Consider the following 15,048-nt stretch of genomic DNA (forward strand, 5'->3'; position numbering starts at 1 on the left):
GCCCCAAGTGTTCTTTGCAAGGGAAAAAAATTGATATGCTTATTCCTATGACATTATTAATGCCTGCTTTTTATGTTGAGGCTCTGTTATGAGAAGTAGAATAAGGTATGTCTTTAGTACAATGTATGAATTTATGCAAAAATATGTTTTTTGAAAGTCTCACTAAAAATAGGTTGTTTTATGGTATCATTAAATATAATTTGTTTTCATATGCATACATCATCCCTGTCTCTCTTTCCAGGCCGGGCATATATATATATATGGTCAGTATATTTTCTTAATTATTGGCACTTGGCATCTCCTTTCCCTGCTCCAGAATGGTCTTTTCTGATAAAACTCACAAGCTTTGCATTCCCACAAGCTCTGCTGCTAGAAGAGTGAATCACAAGAACATTGTATGCTGGGGGTGGTCTGTGTGTGTGTCTGTGTTGGTGTGTCTGTAATCTAATGAGCATCTGGTTTTAGACTAGTGTACAAATATTTAACTCTAAAGTATGTGTCCACAAAGCTGCTTTTGTCATTTCACAGATCAATGGGTTTTGCTTGTGAGAATTAGGGGGTTGATTTTATCTGAGGCCTTTTAAAAGAATTTTTTTTTCCACATTCCAAGTTTACTTAATAGATGTGCTATGAAGAAAATATAATAGGGAGAATTTATTTTATTTTATTATTTTGAGAATTTTTTAAAATTTCACAGACTATTTTTACTTTCTAGAATGAATTGAGAGCAAATGGCAGTGAAATCAAAATTCATAAGTTGGAGCAAAAGGAGAATGTGCCCCCAGGTCCTGAGGTCTGTATCTCCCATCAGGATGGAGAAAAGGTGGGTTGAAAAGTCTGATGTCCAGTTGCCAAGGAAGCATGTGTTCTAAATTAGATGCTTAAAATTAGAAACCACTCTAACTCTGGGCTGTGGAGTGTCTGGGAATTTGGTAACAGCTGCCAGGACAGATTGTTGTTTTTGCAGGTCACATAATTTCAGTTGGGGAGCTCTGCAACTTATAGCTGACCAAATAATGAACCTTCACTGGAAAATTCTTTTGCTCAGCAAATGCTCAGAGGGTGTAGAGCTAAAGCGATTTTTTGAAACTATGTTTTGATTAGAAATATTATCTTCAAAGTATCTGTATATTATTAATTTAACTCATTTTATGCAAGAAAATTTTATTCTTTCATTCAAAGTATTTTGAAAGCTAGGCACTCTGCTAAGCATAGGAAATGCTAAGCTTAAAAACCAAGTATGAACATACCATCCCATGTGGTCTTTATCTGCAAGGGAGCTAACAATAGAAGGGAGGCGAGTAACAGGTTGGCCATCATAAAGCAGTGTGACCAGTGCTGTGAGAGGTGCTATTCAGGGCCATGGAAGCTGAGACTAAGGACACTTGCCCTGACTTCCTCAAGAAGGTGATGTCTGAGCCAAGTCCTGAAAAATGTGTGGAAATAGGCCAAGTGAATAAGGAGAACTTTGAGTGAAAACAAGAGAAGGGTATTCCAGACATAACAGAGATTTGGAAGTCGGAGATCTAAACCAAGATGATTTGGCTGGAACAGGAGGTGCATACAAGCAATGGTGAGAGACAGGTGGAGGGAGAGGGCCAGAGTGGGTCTTGAGAAGCTTTGTATGCTACCCTTAAGAGTTTGGATGTAGTCCTGCAGTGGTGGAAAGCCAGGGTAAGATTTTAAGCAAATGAGATTTGTATTGTTTGGGCTTATTGTTAGATGAATGACTTAGTTGGAGTAAGTGACAATATGACTGTCAGGTGAATTTATCATTTTCTCTTCCAATCCATTACCCAATCTCTTTGGTCTTTTGGTCAATGTGATAATCAAATGTTAAGTTAGATGAGGAGAAAGAGCTTTTAAATCTATTACAGTGATTAATCTTAGGAGAAAAACCATTGTTTCTGTTATACGTATTGACACCTTGAAGCCATTCTCCCAAAAGACGAAGAGATAATTAAAAATTGGTTAAGAGCAATAGTTCTCAAACTTGTGTCACTCTAACAGACTTTAAAATTTTTTCTGTATTAACACTGACAGGAACTCATGAGATACACTACACACTTGGTTGGATCAAAGCAGGCACACAGAAGAATGCTCTCAGATTAATGACTACACAAGTTGAATCATAGACTAGAACAGGAAAAAAATTTAGAAAAATTAAATCACTTTACTTTACAAAAACATCACAAATAGATGTTGAAATAATAAGACAAAATACTTGGCAGTAATGTGTTTCATAATCACAAAATTACCAAATAAATTACATATATCCTTGCAACAGTGGGCTCAGGCATCAGTGGCATAGGTCACATGTCGTGTATCAAGTGAGTTCTCTCATTAGACTGTCTGGGTTTCCCATTTTTTAAGTGGAAGATTATGTCTTAAGAATAACTAAGTAAATATGGTTGGGATTTTTCCTTATATCTTATAAAAAAGATACTTAGGGGGAAAATATTCCTAGTATTGAAATCCCCCAATGTACCCTAGGAGCATAGTTTGAGAAATGATCCTCTGAAAAAACTGCTTGGATTGTCCCTGTATCTAGTTTCATGTTTTCTTCTTGATTGAATTCGTGCTGATTTGAAACTTGAACTCTGAGCTGAACTGGAGGATCAGAACATTTTAATTATAGCCTAAAAAAGCATCAGTGTAACTGAATCATGAATTGGGGAGTGGGCGGGAAGAAAGGTGTTAAAGATAGGGTACCGTCTTTAAGCACACACTGCAGGTTCATAAGCACTTGGCTGCCCTAAAATTCATAAACTTTTTCAGAGCCTCAGCTGTCCTTTTGGCTGTTTGCCTAGCTTTTGTTAACCAATACCTAAGATCTGTTTGAACTTCGATTTGTTACAAAAGGACATTAATACTAGGACAAACTTGCCTCAAATAGACTATTTTGTAAAGGTATTGTTCTTCCCTTTCTCCTCTTGTGAATGAACTTGTACTTTCCTTTAATGAAATGTTTGAGCAGAATCTCACGTGCTCTCTCTTGGCTGTTCCTGCAGTGAAGTCATCTGGGTTGGACACGTGCAATGATGTCATGATTGGCATTAGCTTTACCCTTTAGGTTCAAGGTGACCAAATTAGAGGTGAGAGAACATCCTGGGATGGATGCACCTACTAATTAGCAAGAATTGAAGAGCTTTTTATGGCCATGCACAACTTTCAGAAATTTTATTTCGTATCATTAAATGAAATAATGCATGTAAGGTGATCATTTCAGTAATCATAGTAAAGACTCAGTAAATATCAGCTGTTATTATACTGGTTCATTTTGTACCGTGTCAGAATTCCTGTAATGAAAAGAGAGTGGTGGGGGAAAATATTCAGGTGCAGTCAGGCAACAACTTAATCTCCAATATTTTATCTAAATTTATTCAGTACATTAGACAGCCTGATATAAACTCTCAGCATCACTCATAAAAAATCCCTGACATCTAAGTGAAAAAATTATTGCATGAAGAGTGTACATTCGGTCCCTACTCACCCCTCATTATTTGAGTGTGGAGAAAGATACCAGGAAGGCCTAGGGGCCTGTAGAAAGGAGAGAGAAAGCTAGTGGAAGGTTCTTTATTTAAATTTGATGGTTTCTGCGGAAAATATACACCTATACATAAGATCTGCCATCTGTTAAACACTGCTATTTTGAGACGGATTAAAAAGGGAAACCAACCTTGAAGGTAATACTGGAGGTTGGCTTTAGATACATTTGTTTTATAGCTATCAGAAAGTCTTCTGTACTAGTAAGCTTGTTTCAGTAGAATGTATTTGGTTGGAAAATAAGAATAGTTTCTATATGTAAGGACTTTATTTTGCCTTGGAGCGAGTTATGGTTATGTGAGTTAGGGTTTATGGTGAGGGGCTTTGCTCTCCCCGATAGAGGGTTTGTTTGCTGCTCCCTCGCCTTTTTTATTTTATGAGAATTAAAAGATATGGTTTAGAAGTTCTGTTATAAAGGGAGATGATGCACAGTTTTGGCAGCGGAGTGCAGTCTGTTTCTGGCCTTACTCTGTAATTGAGAGGCATGTTAATATCCTCATAAAAGACATTGTGCTGCCTCTTGTTTAAATGCTCAGCTGTTCTGGGGCCCGTTATTTCCCCCAGGCAGCCAGTGACTGACTGGAGTCAGCAGGTTTCTATGGCATTAACAGCAGTTTGTTCATTTATTTTTAATGTGATTCTTAATCCCACCGCTCTTTTTTTGTAGGTTTCTGCAACTGAGAATAGCCTGGCAGTCCGTTCCACCCCTGCTGAAGCGGACTTCCGTAAGCATTCGTTCTTAGATCTGGAGGGTGGCCCCCTTGCTGTCAGTGCCGATCAGATCTTTCGCTTGGTTTTAAGGACTGATGCTCGAATACCCTTCCCACATTTCATGGCTAGGGAGAGGTTAAATTCAATTATATTAATGCGGGGCAAACTGAACACTTTTGGTGCTTCTTTCATTGAACTTATCCTACGTATTGTACCAAATCTTTTCAGGTTTAAAGCTGTAAAAACTAATTTTGAAGTTTCATTTTAATAAAAGGTTAGCCAAGGATTTCATTAACTTACAGGGATAAAGAGTTGGTATTTGAGTAACCTATTGAAAATATCTTTCCCTACTTGTCTGAATGTGTACATAGTCCATCCGCTACCAGACTCTAGAGATTTTTCTGTTGATGTTGAATGTCATCACCTATTCATCCTATTTTGGAGTGGTTTTGAGTCTTCCTGCTCCCAAAGATAAAAACCTCTGGTTTTTTCCTTTACTCTATCCACTTTGATTCTGTTTCTCAGTGTTTTATATATATTAGTTGGATTTCTCCCTTCTCCCTGGTTAATTAGTTTATTAGACCCTGAAAACTCAGCAACTAAAGTAGAGCTAAACAAATCTCTAGTAAACCCTACCTTAAAAATTCAGAGAGGAACTTTTGCTGCTTGAATCTAAGAATATTCCTTTTGCAATCATTTTTCTTGGACTAGAACTTTTTCTGGCCCTGGTCAGTGTGGCTCAGTTGGCTGGGCACCTTCCTGTGCACCAGAAGGCTGCCAGTTTGATTCCCACTCAGGGCACATGCCTGGGCTGTGGGCTGGATCCCCAGTGGGGGGGGGGGGGTGCAGGAGGCAGCCGAACGATGTTTCAATCTTACAATGATGTTTCTCTCTCTCTCCTTCCCTCTCTCTAAATATCAATAAAAAATCTTAAAAATAAAAAGAAAAGAAAGACATTTTTCTGAATTTTGACTAGGCATGCAAAACATTTTTTGAAAAATAGGCTTTAATCTTTTAGTACTTTGTTAACTCTAGACTATAAGGAATTATTTTATGTTTCCTTAGTAGCTGTGTAAATGACTTTTCTATGCCTCTTCTGAGTTTTCCACACGATGAATGTATTGGCAGGAAATTAACTTATGCAGGTGATACCACAGTGATTATGAAAAGAATTTCATCCCATAATCTTTGTCCATGGATATCTGCTATAGGACTGACCAAAAAGACTGTCAATTTCTCTCTCTCCTTCTCTCTCTCATATGTGTTATGAATTTCTGCTCTCAAGCACCCCAGAAGGAGTTACGGGGAGTGCTAACTACCAAAAAGTCATCAAAGTCTAAAACAGCCTTTAAAAATGACAAAAGTTCCTTGGCCGGTGTGGCTTAGTTGGGCATTGTCCCATGCACCAAAAGGTTGCTGGCTTGATTCCCAGTCAGGGTTTCAGGCTCTGTCCCCGCAAGGGGGCATGCAAGAGGCAGCCAATGTCTCACTCTCACGTCAATGTTTCTCTTCCTCTTTCTCTCTCTAAAAAAATAAAATAAAATAAAATAATCTCTTTTTAATCAATGACAAAAGCTACAGGGCAGAAAGTGCCTTATATAGGGCGGTTTGAATTCTTACTGTTTGTGACAAAGGGTGAGAAAGCCTCCTGGCTGAGAACCTGATTTGTGAGAGAACCTAAGAGCGTAGCTTTTCGCATTAGACTCTTCCGCAGTAGAAAAGCAGTGTTTTTCCTGGTGGCGTAAGGACCTGTTATTAGTGAAGGCGCCTAAACTTGGCTTTGGGGAGGAACCTTTTCTGAGACTTCCCATGAGGTATTAAAAAATGTCTTCCTTTCGTAACTCAAGCAGGTAACTCCCAGGTTAAGAGTGAGATCCAGCAACCTGTCCATCCCAAGCCACTAAGTTCAGATTCCAGAGCCTCCAGCCTTTCTGAAAGTTCTCCTCTCAAAGCAGTAAAGGTATGATGGCAATTTCTCTCTGAGCCTTTAGACGCTGGAGTTCATTGCGCCTCTATCATTATGTTCATTATAACCCGTTTTTGCTTTCCTAGGGATAAAAATACCAAATAAGGACACACTTAAGGCCAGTCACTTTTCCTGGAAGTCTCGCTGCTTCTCTCAGATGGTTGGGTCTGGATGGGGGTGCGCAGGCTCACTGGTAGTAGCATTCAGTTTGAAATCTGGAAAACTCATAAAAGTTTTAAAAAAAACCTCAAGTGAAAGAAAATAACCTGATTTTTTTAAAGTCCAAGTCCATAAATCTGTGAATGGGTAAAAGCTCACAAAGTGGGAAACATGAGAAATCCGTTAAACTAAAATCAGCCCATTGGACAGGAATGTGCAATGTCAACTTCAAGAGAGTGGCTCCCTGGTCTGGGGAACTTGACCATCACATGATTAGTGGTCAGCATATTTAAAGAAAGAATGCGGCCCAGCCGGGTGTGGCTCAGCAGTTGAGCATCAACCTAGGATCCAAGAGATCGTGGTTCGATTCCTGGTCCGGGCTCAAGCCCGGGTTGCGGGCTCGATCCCCAGTCGGGGGTGTGCAGGAGGCAGCCGATCAATGACTTTCTCTTAATATTGATGTTTCAACTCTCTCTCTCCTTCTCCCTTCCTCTCTCTGAAATCAATAAAGATATTTTTTTTAAAAAAAAGAAAGAAAAGAATGTATACATTCCAGTGGGGGTTGGCCAGCCCATTTGCTGTAAAAATTGACATTCAAATTGACACTTAGGCTTTGATATAATATTAGATGTTAAGGAATGTACGAAATTTTTGTACCCCAAGAAAATTTTACTTGGCTATTCAACCTATGGTCTCGTTTTATCCACCAATTTTTAAAACCATCTTTTCCCTTTCTATATATTCCCATAAAAATAAGCGAAGATTAAAAAAAAAAAATCCAACACCTGTTGTAGGCTGATTATTATTAAAACTGACTTATTTTTAATGTTGTGTTGCTCTCTTCTGCCTGCTGAGTTTCTCTCAAATGTTAAGTTTTGAAACAAAACTTAAGAGAGCAACACAACATTGAAAATAAGTCAGTTCATAGTGCCCCATCCTCATGCACACACCCGCCATGCCCATCTCTCTGCACCGTGGGCATGCCCGGCGCCCTAATGGAAGCCCTAGTGCGAAAAAAGAATGAAGGGGAGAGCACACAGGCGAGGAAAGGGGAGAGAGCAGGCTTTAAAGGGTGGGTTTAAAAAGGGGTAAAGAAAGTAAACATAAACATTTTAAAAGAAGCAGAAGTTCATAAGGAGAGCAAACTTTATGAAAAAGGAGCAAAAGGTAAAGAAAGTAGCAAGAGAAGGTGAGTATCGGGAGAAAGAGCTGAGTTATTTACAGTGATTGAATCTGCACGTGTATTCGACATGCCCCTCTCCAGTCCTGGCCTTCTGCTCGTGCTCGTCAGCACTTTCCTCTTTTCAGTATTTGGAGTCCAACAAAGTAGTAAATGCCACGGGGTTAATTTCCTCTTCAGGAGCAGCCCTGCCCAGATGTAGTCCTTGGGTTATAGTTCTGGATCAAGGGCAGCTAGCAAGTGGGTTCTGTGTGCCTAAGGGACTAGGGAAATTTCATGGCTAATCTAAGAACTGAAATCTGTACTTGAATATTTTTGAAGTCTCAATCCAGTCTTTTTTTTTTTAATATATCTTTATTGATTTCAGAGAGAGGAAGGGAGAGGGAGAGAGAGAGATAGAAACATCAATGATGAGAGTCATTGATTGGCTGCAGCCCGCAACCCGGGCATGTGCCCTGACCGGGAATTGAACCTGGATCTCCTGGATCCTAGGTCGATGCTCAACCGCTGAGCCACACCCAGCTGGGCTCAATCCAGTCTTAAGTCCCTCCCTGAACTGCTAGACCAGACCTCCTAGGCCTTGGTTGGACCTTTAAGATCCTTCCTGATTCAAATTCCAGGGTCTGAGCTGATGAGCAGTGAGCGACAGACGTCTCACTCAGGTCTGCCTGGCATACTACGAAGCGGAGATGGAGGTAAAGCTCCCTGTGCACCTTCCCCGGGCCCATGCCTGTTTCTTTGGCCGTGGTCACTCAGTAGAATGCAAACAGGCCTGCTTTCACCAGCCGTACACCTCAGGTTTTGAACATTGCCTAAAGACAGGAGTAAACTGGCCTGCCGCCTGTTTGCCCGAGGTTCAAAGCTCAAAAGGTTATGATGTACAGAGCGAGGGGTGGGATCCAATCACATCGCCACTTTTGTTTAAGGGCAGTTTATTTTCTCTTCCTCAAAGGTACCATTTACATTCTGCAGGCAAGTGTATAGATACTTTAGTATTTACAGGAAGACCTGCTGGCATAACTGGTCTCGTGGTTATAGACCATGAAGCAAGTTGTTTCTCCATTTTGGGAAATTACATACAGCTAAGAATAACCTTGTTCACTCAGAATAGATTTTTGGGTCCCATGAAAGCTGGAGAAACTTTTCCTTAGTGCCTTGTCATTTATTGAAAATAGGACACCTAAGGCCCAGACTCAACTCATTTCAAATTTTAGCTTAATTAAAAAACCGCAATACTGGTCTTTAAAAGTAAGGACTTTGTATATTTTGAACACTGGCCAAATAGCTTAATTGATGAGACTTGGTGCTAATAAAGTCGAAGTTGCAGATTCCTTCTCAAAAATGTGTTATTCTGGGTGCAGAGCTCAGTGGACCCTGTGAGAAGGATCAGAACCTTTTGACTCAAGAGACCCAGAGGTCTCTTAAGCTTTATGTTCTCCCATTGAAAGAAGTATTCCCCTGAATGTTCCCAGAGGGGAAGGTAAGGGAAGAAGTACAAGGAGATGTAGCTGGCCCTGGGAACACCCACTTGCCCCAACTGTGTCCAGGACAGCCCAGTCCCAGGCTTCCTTGCTGGTCCTGCTGATGACTGGAGAGAAAACACGGCAGACTACATGAGAGGATGTGTGCCATGGCACCCCCTCTGTGCGCTGCCAGCTGTCCCTGTACAGACAGGGTAGGAGGTTTTATGCTCTTTTGCAGAGTGATCACAGTTACGCTAGAAGGGCATCCAGAGTCTTTTCTCATTACCTACATCATTACTGCTTTCTCAGAGCACTAACCTGTCCTCAACATGTAGAGCAGTCTGTTTAAGATGTGAATATCCCTGAAACGCTTTCAAAAAGTTTCACAGAAAGCTAGAGGAAGGGTTAAAGCTGTACAGAGCCGGCCCAATCATTTACTGTGTGGTGAAGAATTTTAATTTTAATTGTCTAGGTATTTTGCACAAATTGGAAGGAGGGAAATTCTGTCCATACAGAATTCCCTTCTGATTTCGCTATGTCTAAAGGCTAGTTAGCTTCACTGCCCGTTGCCAGCTGCTGCCTCCCCCCACCACACACACATATGTACCCCACTGGAACCTTCATTAGACTAAAAAATATACTTAGGAGAGTGAAAGAATATAGATGAACTCATGCAATTTGTTAGAAAAATAGCTTTAAGTAGATACTGATTAGCAGAGGCCCTGTAAGATCCCTCAGATGAGAAAGACATGACAGTGTTTATGAACATCCATTATTTATGTGTTACCTCATTCATTCCTAAGTATCTCAGAGTTATTATCTGCATATTTTAATTTGAAACAAAGACTGTACTTTATTCAAAGTGCTGTAGTGAGGTTATTTTCATTTGAGTTAGCATCTGCGCTCTTCTCCCAAAGAGTTTCCTTTAGTTATGGAAATCTAACATTCCAGGAAAAATTAGAAAATGCTCTATTGGTTTGTGAGTCAGTAGTTCTGAGTTTTAATTTACTGACTGTGAGAACTTTGATAAGGCACCTGACATCCTGGTGCGTTAGTTTCTACACGTGAAAAAGGAGGGGAGATGGAAAAACATCTTACACACTGAAAAAATATATATTGTAAAGATTAAAAAATGTCTAACATTCTAATATTGGCAGTGTTTTTAATGTGTCTGTGCCAAGTCTGAGCATGCCATGAAGGCATGAACAGGATATATGCCAGGCCTACCATAATGGTAGAGATTTTTGGGCATTGACTATGCTTCCTGTTGTCTGAATAGACATGGAGGCAATTACAGAAAAGTGGCTGAGAGCCCAGGACAGAGGAAATAAAGCGAAGGCACAGCCACAGCCACTCTGACTTGGCATTGTACCATGTTGGCATCCTCTTGTCTTTATGAAACTATAAGGGCCCTTGGGCAGCTGCCTCATAAACCTTAAATAATATTAAAAGGGGTTTATGTAAAAAATGAATAGGAATCATGGGAATCTGGTAGGTCTGGCTAGTCAGAAGTTAGTGGTTAGTCAGATATCTGAGCCACAATTTATAGGCGTACCTGGGAGATACTGTGGGTTCAGTTCCAGACCATCACAACAAAGTGAGCTGTAATTTTTTGCTGATGGAGGGTCTTGCCTTTAATTTGTAAAAAAAACAACAACAGCATCTGTGAAGCTCAGTAAAGCAAAGTGCAATAAAACAAGGTCTGCCTGTATGATTTTGATATTAAAAAGGAAGAATGGTTTTTCGCTTGTGTGGGTGAAAGAGAAGGAGCCATTGCGGGCCAGGTGTAGAAGGTAGTAAGACACTGAAGAATTGTTAATGAACGACTCCTTGTGTGGGCGAAAGCTCATAAGAGCCTTCTCTCCTGAGCTGGGGCATGTGCCAGCCTCAGGTAGATGTGAGAGGCTGATTTTGCCATGATTAGCAGAGATAGTTGAAAAAGAAAGAAACCGGGATCTTCTCATTCGTGGATCTGGGTCCCGGACTGAGCTAGAGCTCAGCGGCAGTGAAGCGCCCCGGGCGCACTGAATGCTGTGTGTTCATTGAAGGTTCCTGTTTGTCTCTTCCAGCTTCTGCTTCCTGCTCCTGGCACCTCATTTCTGCTCCTGCCTTCCACTTTCCTCCTAATGTGAGCTCAACTCTCAGCTTTCTCTCAGGTTCTCCCTTCTCCTCACTGGGCTGCACCCCTCTCCCACAGCGTGTTCTCTGTGTGTGTGTACAGGGGAGGGGTGCTCTTTAACCCTCCCTGCCCAATACCTCCTCCACCATGTGAAATTGTGTCCTGCTCTGTCTTTACTGGCCAGAATGAATACTTATTTTCCTAAGTCAAGTGTTAAAAAAAAAATACAGAATCCACCCTGCAGCTGAAAAATGTTTTCAATCTGATAAATACATTTGTCCTATTACTTTTACATTATGTGAATTGTGATTTGTACCAGCTCTCTCCAGTGGCTTCAATTGTGCCATTATATCCAATCATTCTGCATTTTAATGTACCTCCTGCTTGCTTGATAAGGGCCTAGTCCTTTTAGAGAAACCTAATTAAACTATTCAAGGACATCTCCACTTAAGTCCTATCTTGTTAGAAGTGTTCATAAGAAAAAAAGAATTCAGAGCTCCAAATAATACCTTAATTACTTCCAACAGCGTTCAATATAGTAACATTTGATCACATTTAAATATCTCCCTTATGCTTGGTGAGCTAGGTTGTAGCCTGTGGTCTTTGACTCTTTAAGTTTTTCTTTTTAGGACTGTACCCCTAGGAATGAAGGGGGTTGATATTAAGGAACCATTTTCACTCAGTTCTGCTCCTTCATTCTTACATCCTTTGGTGCTATTTGGGAATTTCATGCTAATTTTATTAAACTCCTTTTTACAGATCTTTCCCTTTACTTCCATTTTATGCCCATTTTCAATTCTCATTTCCTTTCCAAATCTGCTTGGAAAACCATTTCTATTTTTTGCCTTACCTCCTAGTGAATCATGTGACAAGTGAACCAGCAGTGTGAATTTTTTATTGGTCTATTTTCAGATTTTTTTAAAATCTAAATTCTATCTTACCCATACCTGGTTAATTTTAGGCTTACCTTAACCATTCAGGTCCTGGACCTTGGAACTAATTTGCATTATTTACCACCAACTGGTCTTGGCAACAAAGTGCTGTGAGAGCTTCCTGGCCACCTTAACCTAAGCTGCTTTTGCATTTACTGGTTGAGGTGTTTCTGTTGGGGCAAGTCAAGGGTTACACACACCTAAGGACTTGGTAACCCCACCCGTAGTAGCCATGTAACCAGTTTTGGAATTCTGGCTTTTATCAATGCTAGAATACCAAGTATTTTATGTTCTTTAGGATTGGATTTACCAGCTAGAACAGCTGTGCTCATGCTCACCTCACCCTATCCCACACTTTACAAACAATGGGTTCTGACTTCCCACTCCCCATTATGTTAGTTTTATTCTCCATTGGTGTGTTTTTTTTTAAAGGTGGCAGAACTTACAGTTTTACTGGGCTATGCTTTCTTCTAGAGTCCTAATAAAATAGTTTTTCTCTTATAAGTTGTTCCATTTATGTGTCAGTTTTGACTTACTTTAAAAAGATTATGGCCCTAGCCGGTTTGACTCAATGGTTAGAGCACTGGCCTGAAGGGTCCCGGTTTCAATTCTGACCAAGGGCATTGTACCTCAGTTGCAGGCTCCATCCCTGGCCCCTGTCAGGGCGTGTGCAGGAGACAACCAATCAGTGTGTCTCTCTCACATCAGTGTTTCTCTCTGTCCCCCTACCACTATCTCTGAAAAGCAATGAAAAAAATATTCTCAGGTGAGGATTAAAAAAATAATAATACAAATTTTAAAATAAAATAAGATTATGGCTTATGAATTGAGCAAGTCAATATTATAAGCAGAGGGAACTAAAAGATGCTTTATCAAAGTGTCTTTTCCTAATTCCCAAAGCCAAATGTTCTTCCTCTCCTTGAAATTTTTTTCCTTCAGAATTTGTTCTTACAAAAGTCTGTCCTGTTTTTCCTTGGCACTTGAATGAAACAATCAAACTTCTTTCTTCTTGTGTGTGATATTTTCTCCTAATTTCCTGTCTGCGGAAACATTTTGTATATTGTAGCCTTTCTAAGCCTTTCTCCACAATCCAGCCCTAGTCCCACCCATCCTCAGTGGCTGCTACACTTAGGTCAGCCAGACAGTCTGGGAAGGGTATTCAGGACAGCCTCTTGGCTTCAGAGTCAGCTGATAGTATCACAGCAGACTCAGTGTTCTTGTGAGAACTGACAGTCCAGGTTAGGGAGCCCTTCGATAACGAAGTAAATTTCAGGGCCCATCTCAGCAGAGTACTAACTCATCACTGCCTCTGCTAAGTGAAAACTGTCCTTTTCCCTTTCCCAGAAGTTTCAGGCACCTGCAAGAGAGACCTGTGTGGAATGTCAGAAGACAGTCTACCCCATGGAGCGCCTCTTGGCCAACCAGCAGGTGTTTCACATCAGCTGCTTCCGTTGCTCCTACTGCAACAACAAACTTAGGTAAGCCAGACTAAAACAAGCCATCTCTCTGTATAGTTAGACCCCCGGAGGGAGTCTTTGGCTTTTAGAGCGCTGGTACTAACAGCTGTTGTGCTGATAGTGTACTATTAGTTGAAGGCCCCTGAAAAAAGTAAAAAGTAACATTTAGTGACAGGTATTTCATATCAAATGGTAGCAGTGTTTGGAACTTCTTGGTACATTGATATGTTAATTTACATGTTAGGACTGAAGCTTAAATAATAGGGTTGCAGGTAAAACCCCCTGTGACCTAATTTAGTAGAATGTTTTCCCTTGGAGTCATAGAATCATAAAGTTAAGAAATCTCAAGAGAATAAATGTCTAAGCCTTTCCTTCACAGTGTCCTGAGCACTGTATAAATGGTAACAATGGCAATAATAATAGACCCTGAAGAGCATGTATTTTTCTGTATGTTGCTTCATTTTCTTTCTGAGAAAATAATCCTTATGTGTATCATTTCTTCCAAGTAACTCAAAGTATGGATGTAAATGTGGCCAATTGGGGGAATATTCCATATTAACTCGTAAATTATATAGAGTCTAGAGAAGGGAGAAGCCAAGATGTCACTTCCTCCGGCTTTCCTTCCAGAGCAAGCATCCCTTCTAAAATGCTCTTGAAAGATGTCCTGGTATCTTCATGACACATCTGCAGGCTTGACGCCTCACGACAGCCAGTTCCAGTGTTAGGTGACAGCCAGGTCCAGTGTTAGGTAGCTCTAACTTGACGACATTCCCTTCTATTGAGCCAAAGTGGGCTTTTCTAACTTCCACTTGTTGGTTCTTTTTTGCCCACTATTTTTTTTTTTCCTCCAAAGCACATTTTTCTGAATTTTAAAATTTTTATATTTCTCCTATGGAAATGCTTCTGTTTTTATACCCCCTTTAAAATTCGTTATCCTGTGAGAGACAACTCTCCTAAAGGCCTGTCCAGCACTGACATTATGGTAGACTTACTTCCCAACTACTGCTCACCAGTCTCCTATTAGCTGTAGCTTACTTGTAGTCAGTTACTAGTATCTGTTGCCTGCCAGCTGTCTGCAGCACATTGTACCCATTCCTGTAGCGATATGCTTTTAAATTATAACACAAATGGGAAACTAGGAGGAAGAAGATTCAGCTTGTTACAAAGGAATATCATTATAAGTATTTATAGGTTGTAAATACTTAGAAAATATATGAGTGATCAGAGATAGGTGGGATTACCTAGGCAAGACTTCCTGAATGAAGTTTTTTTAAAAAAAACATCAGTTTTGACAGAGGGTAATGAAATCATTTGAAAATGGGAACGTGTACCAGGTAGAAGGATGTCTTGTGAAGGTTCAGGTCTGGAAGTGAACATGTTCTTTATAAGGATAATAAAACAATTGTGATTTAAAAGGGTAGAGTATCCTAGGTGATTGATATGCTTTTAAGTATATTTTTTCTCACTTGTCATCTTCTAAAAATACTGGAATCGCCAGTTTTCAGCCTGCTGGTG

The 15,048-nt window shown here is 40.3% G+C and overlaps 1 protein-coding gene across 5 annotated transcripts in view; it reads left to right on the forward strand.

Moving 5' to 3' along the window:
* The window catches only part of LIMA1 (LIM domain and actin binding 1), a 76,465-nt gene that overhangs the window by 59,093 nt on the left and 2,324 nt on the right, over positions 1-15,048 (forward strand). For 3 of the 5 annotated variants that reach the window (XM_081127157.1, XM_081127159.1, XM_081127160.1), the window contains 4 exons: positions 716-823; positions 4,214-4,271; positions 6,108-6,217; positions 13,421-13,554. In XM_081127157.1, coding sequence (XP_080983283.1) covers positions 716-823; positions 4,214-4,271; positions 6,108-6,217; positions 13,421-13,554 — 410 coding nt within the window. Of the gene's footprint in view, positions 1-715; positions 824-4,213; positions 4,272-6,104; positions 6,218-13,420; positions 13,555-15,048 lie in introns of all 5 variants that reach the window. The other 2 variants (XM_081127156.1, XM_081127158.1) reach the window with 1 other exon arrangement.

The sequence above is a fragment of the Miniopterus schreibersii genome, assembly GCF_964146895.1.
Source record: "Miniopterus schreibersii genome assembly, chromosome: 2".
Lineage (NCBI taxonomy): Eukaryota > Metazoa > Chordata > Mammalia > Chiroptera > Miniopteridae > Miniopterus > Miniopterus schreibersii.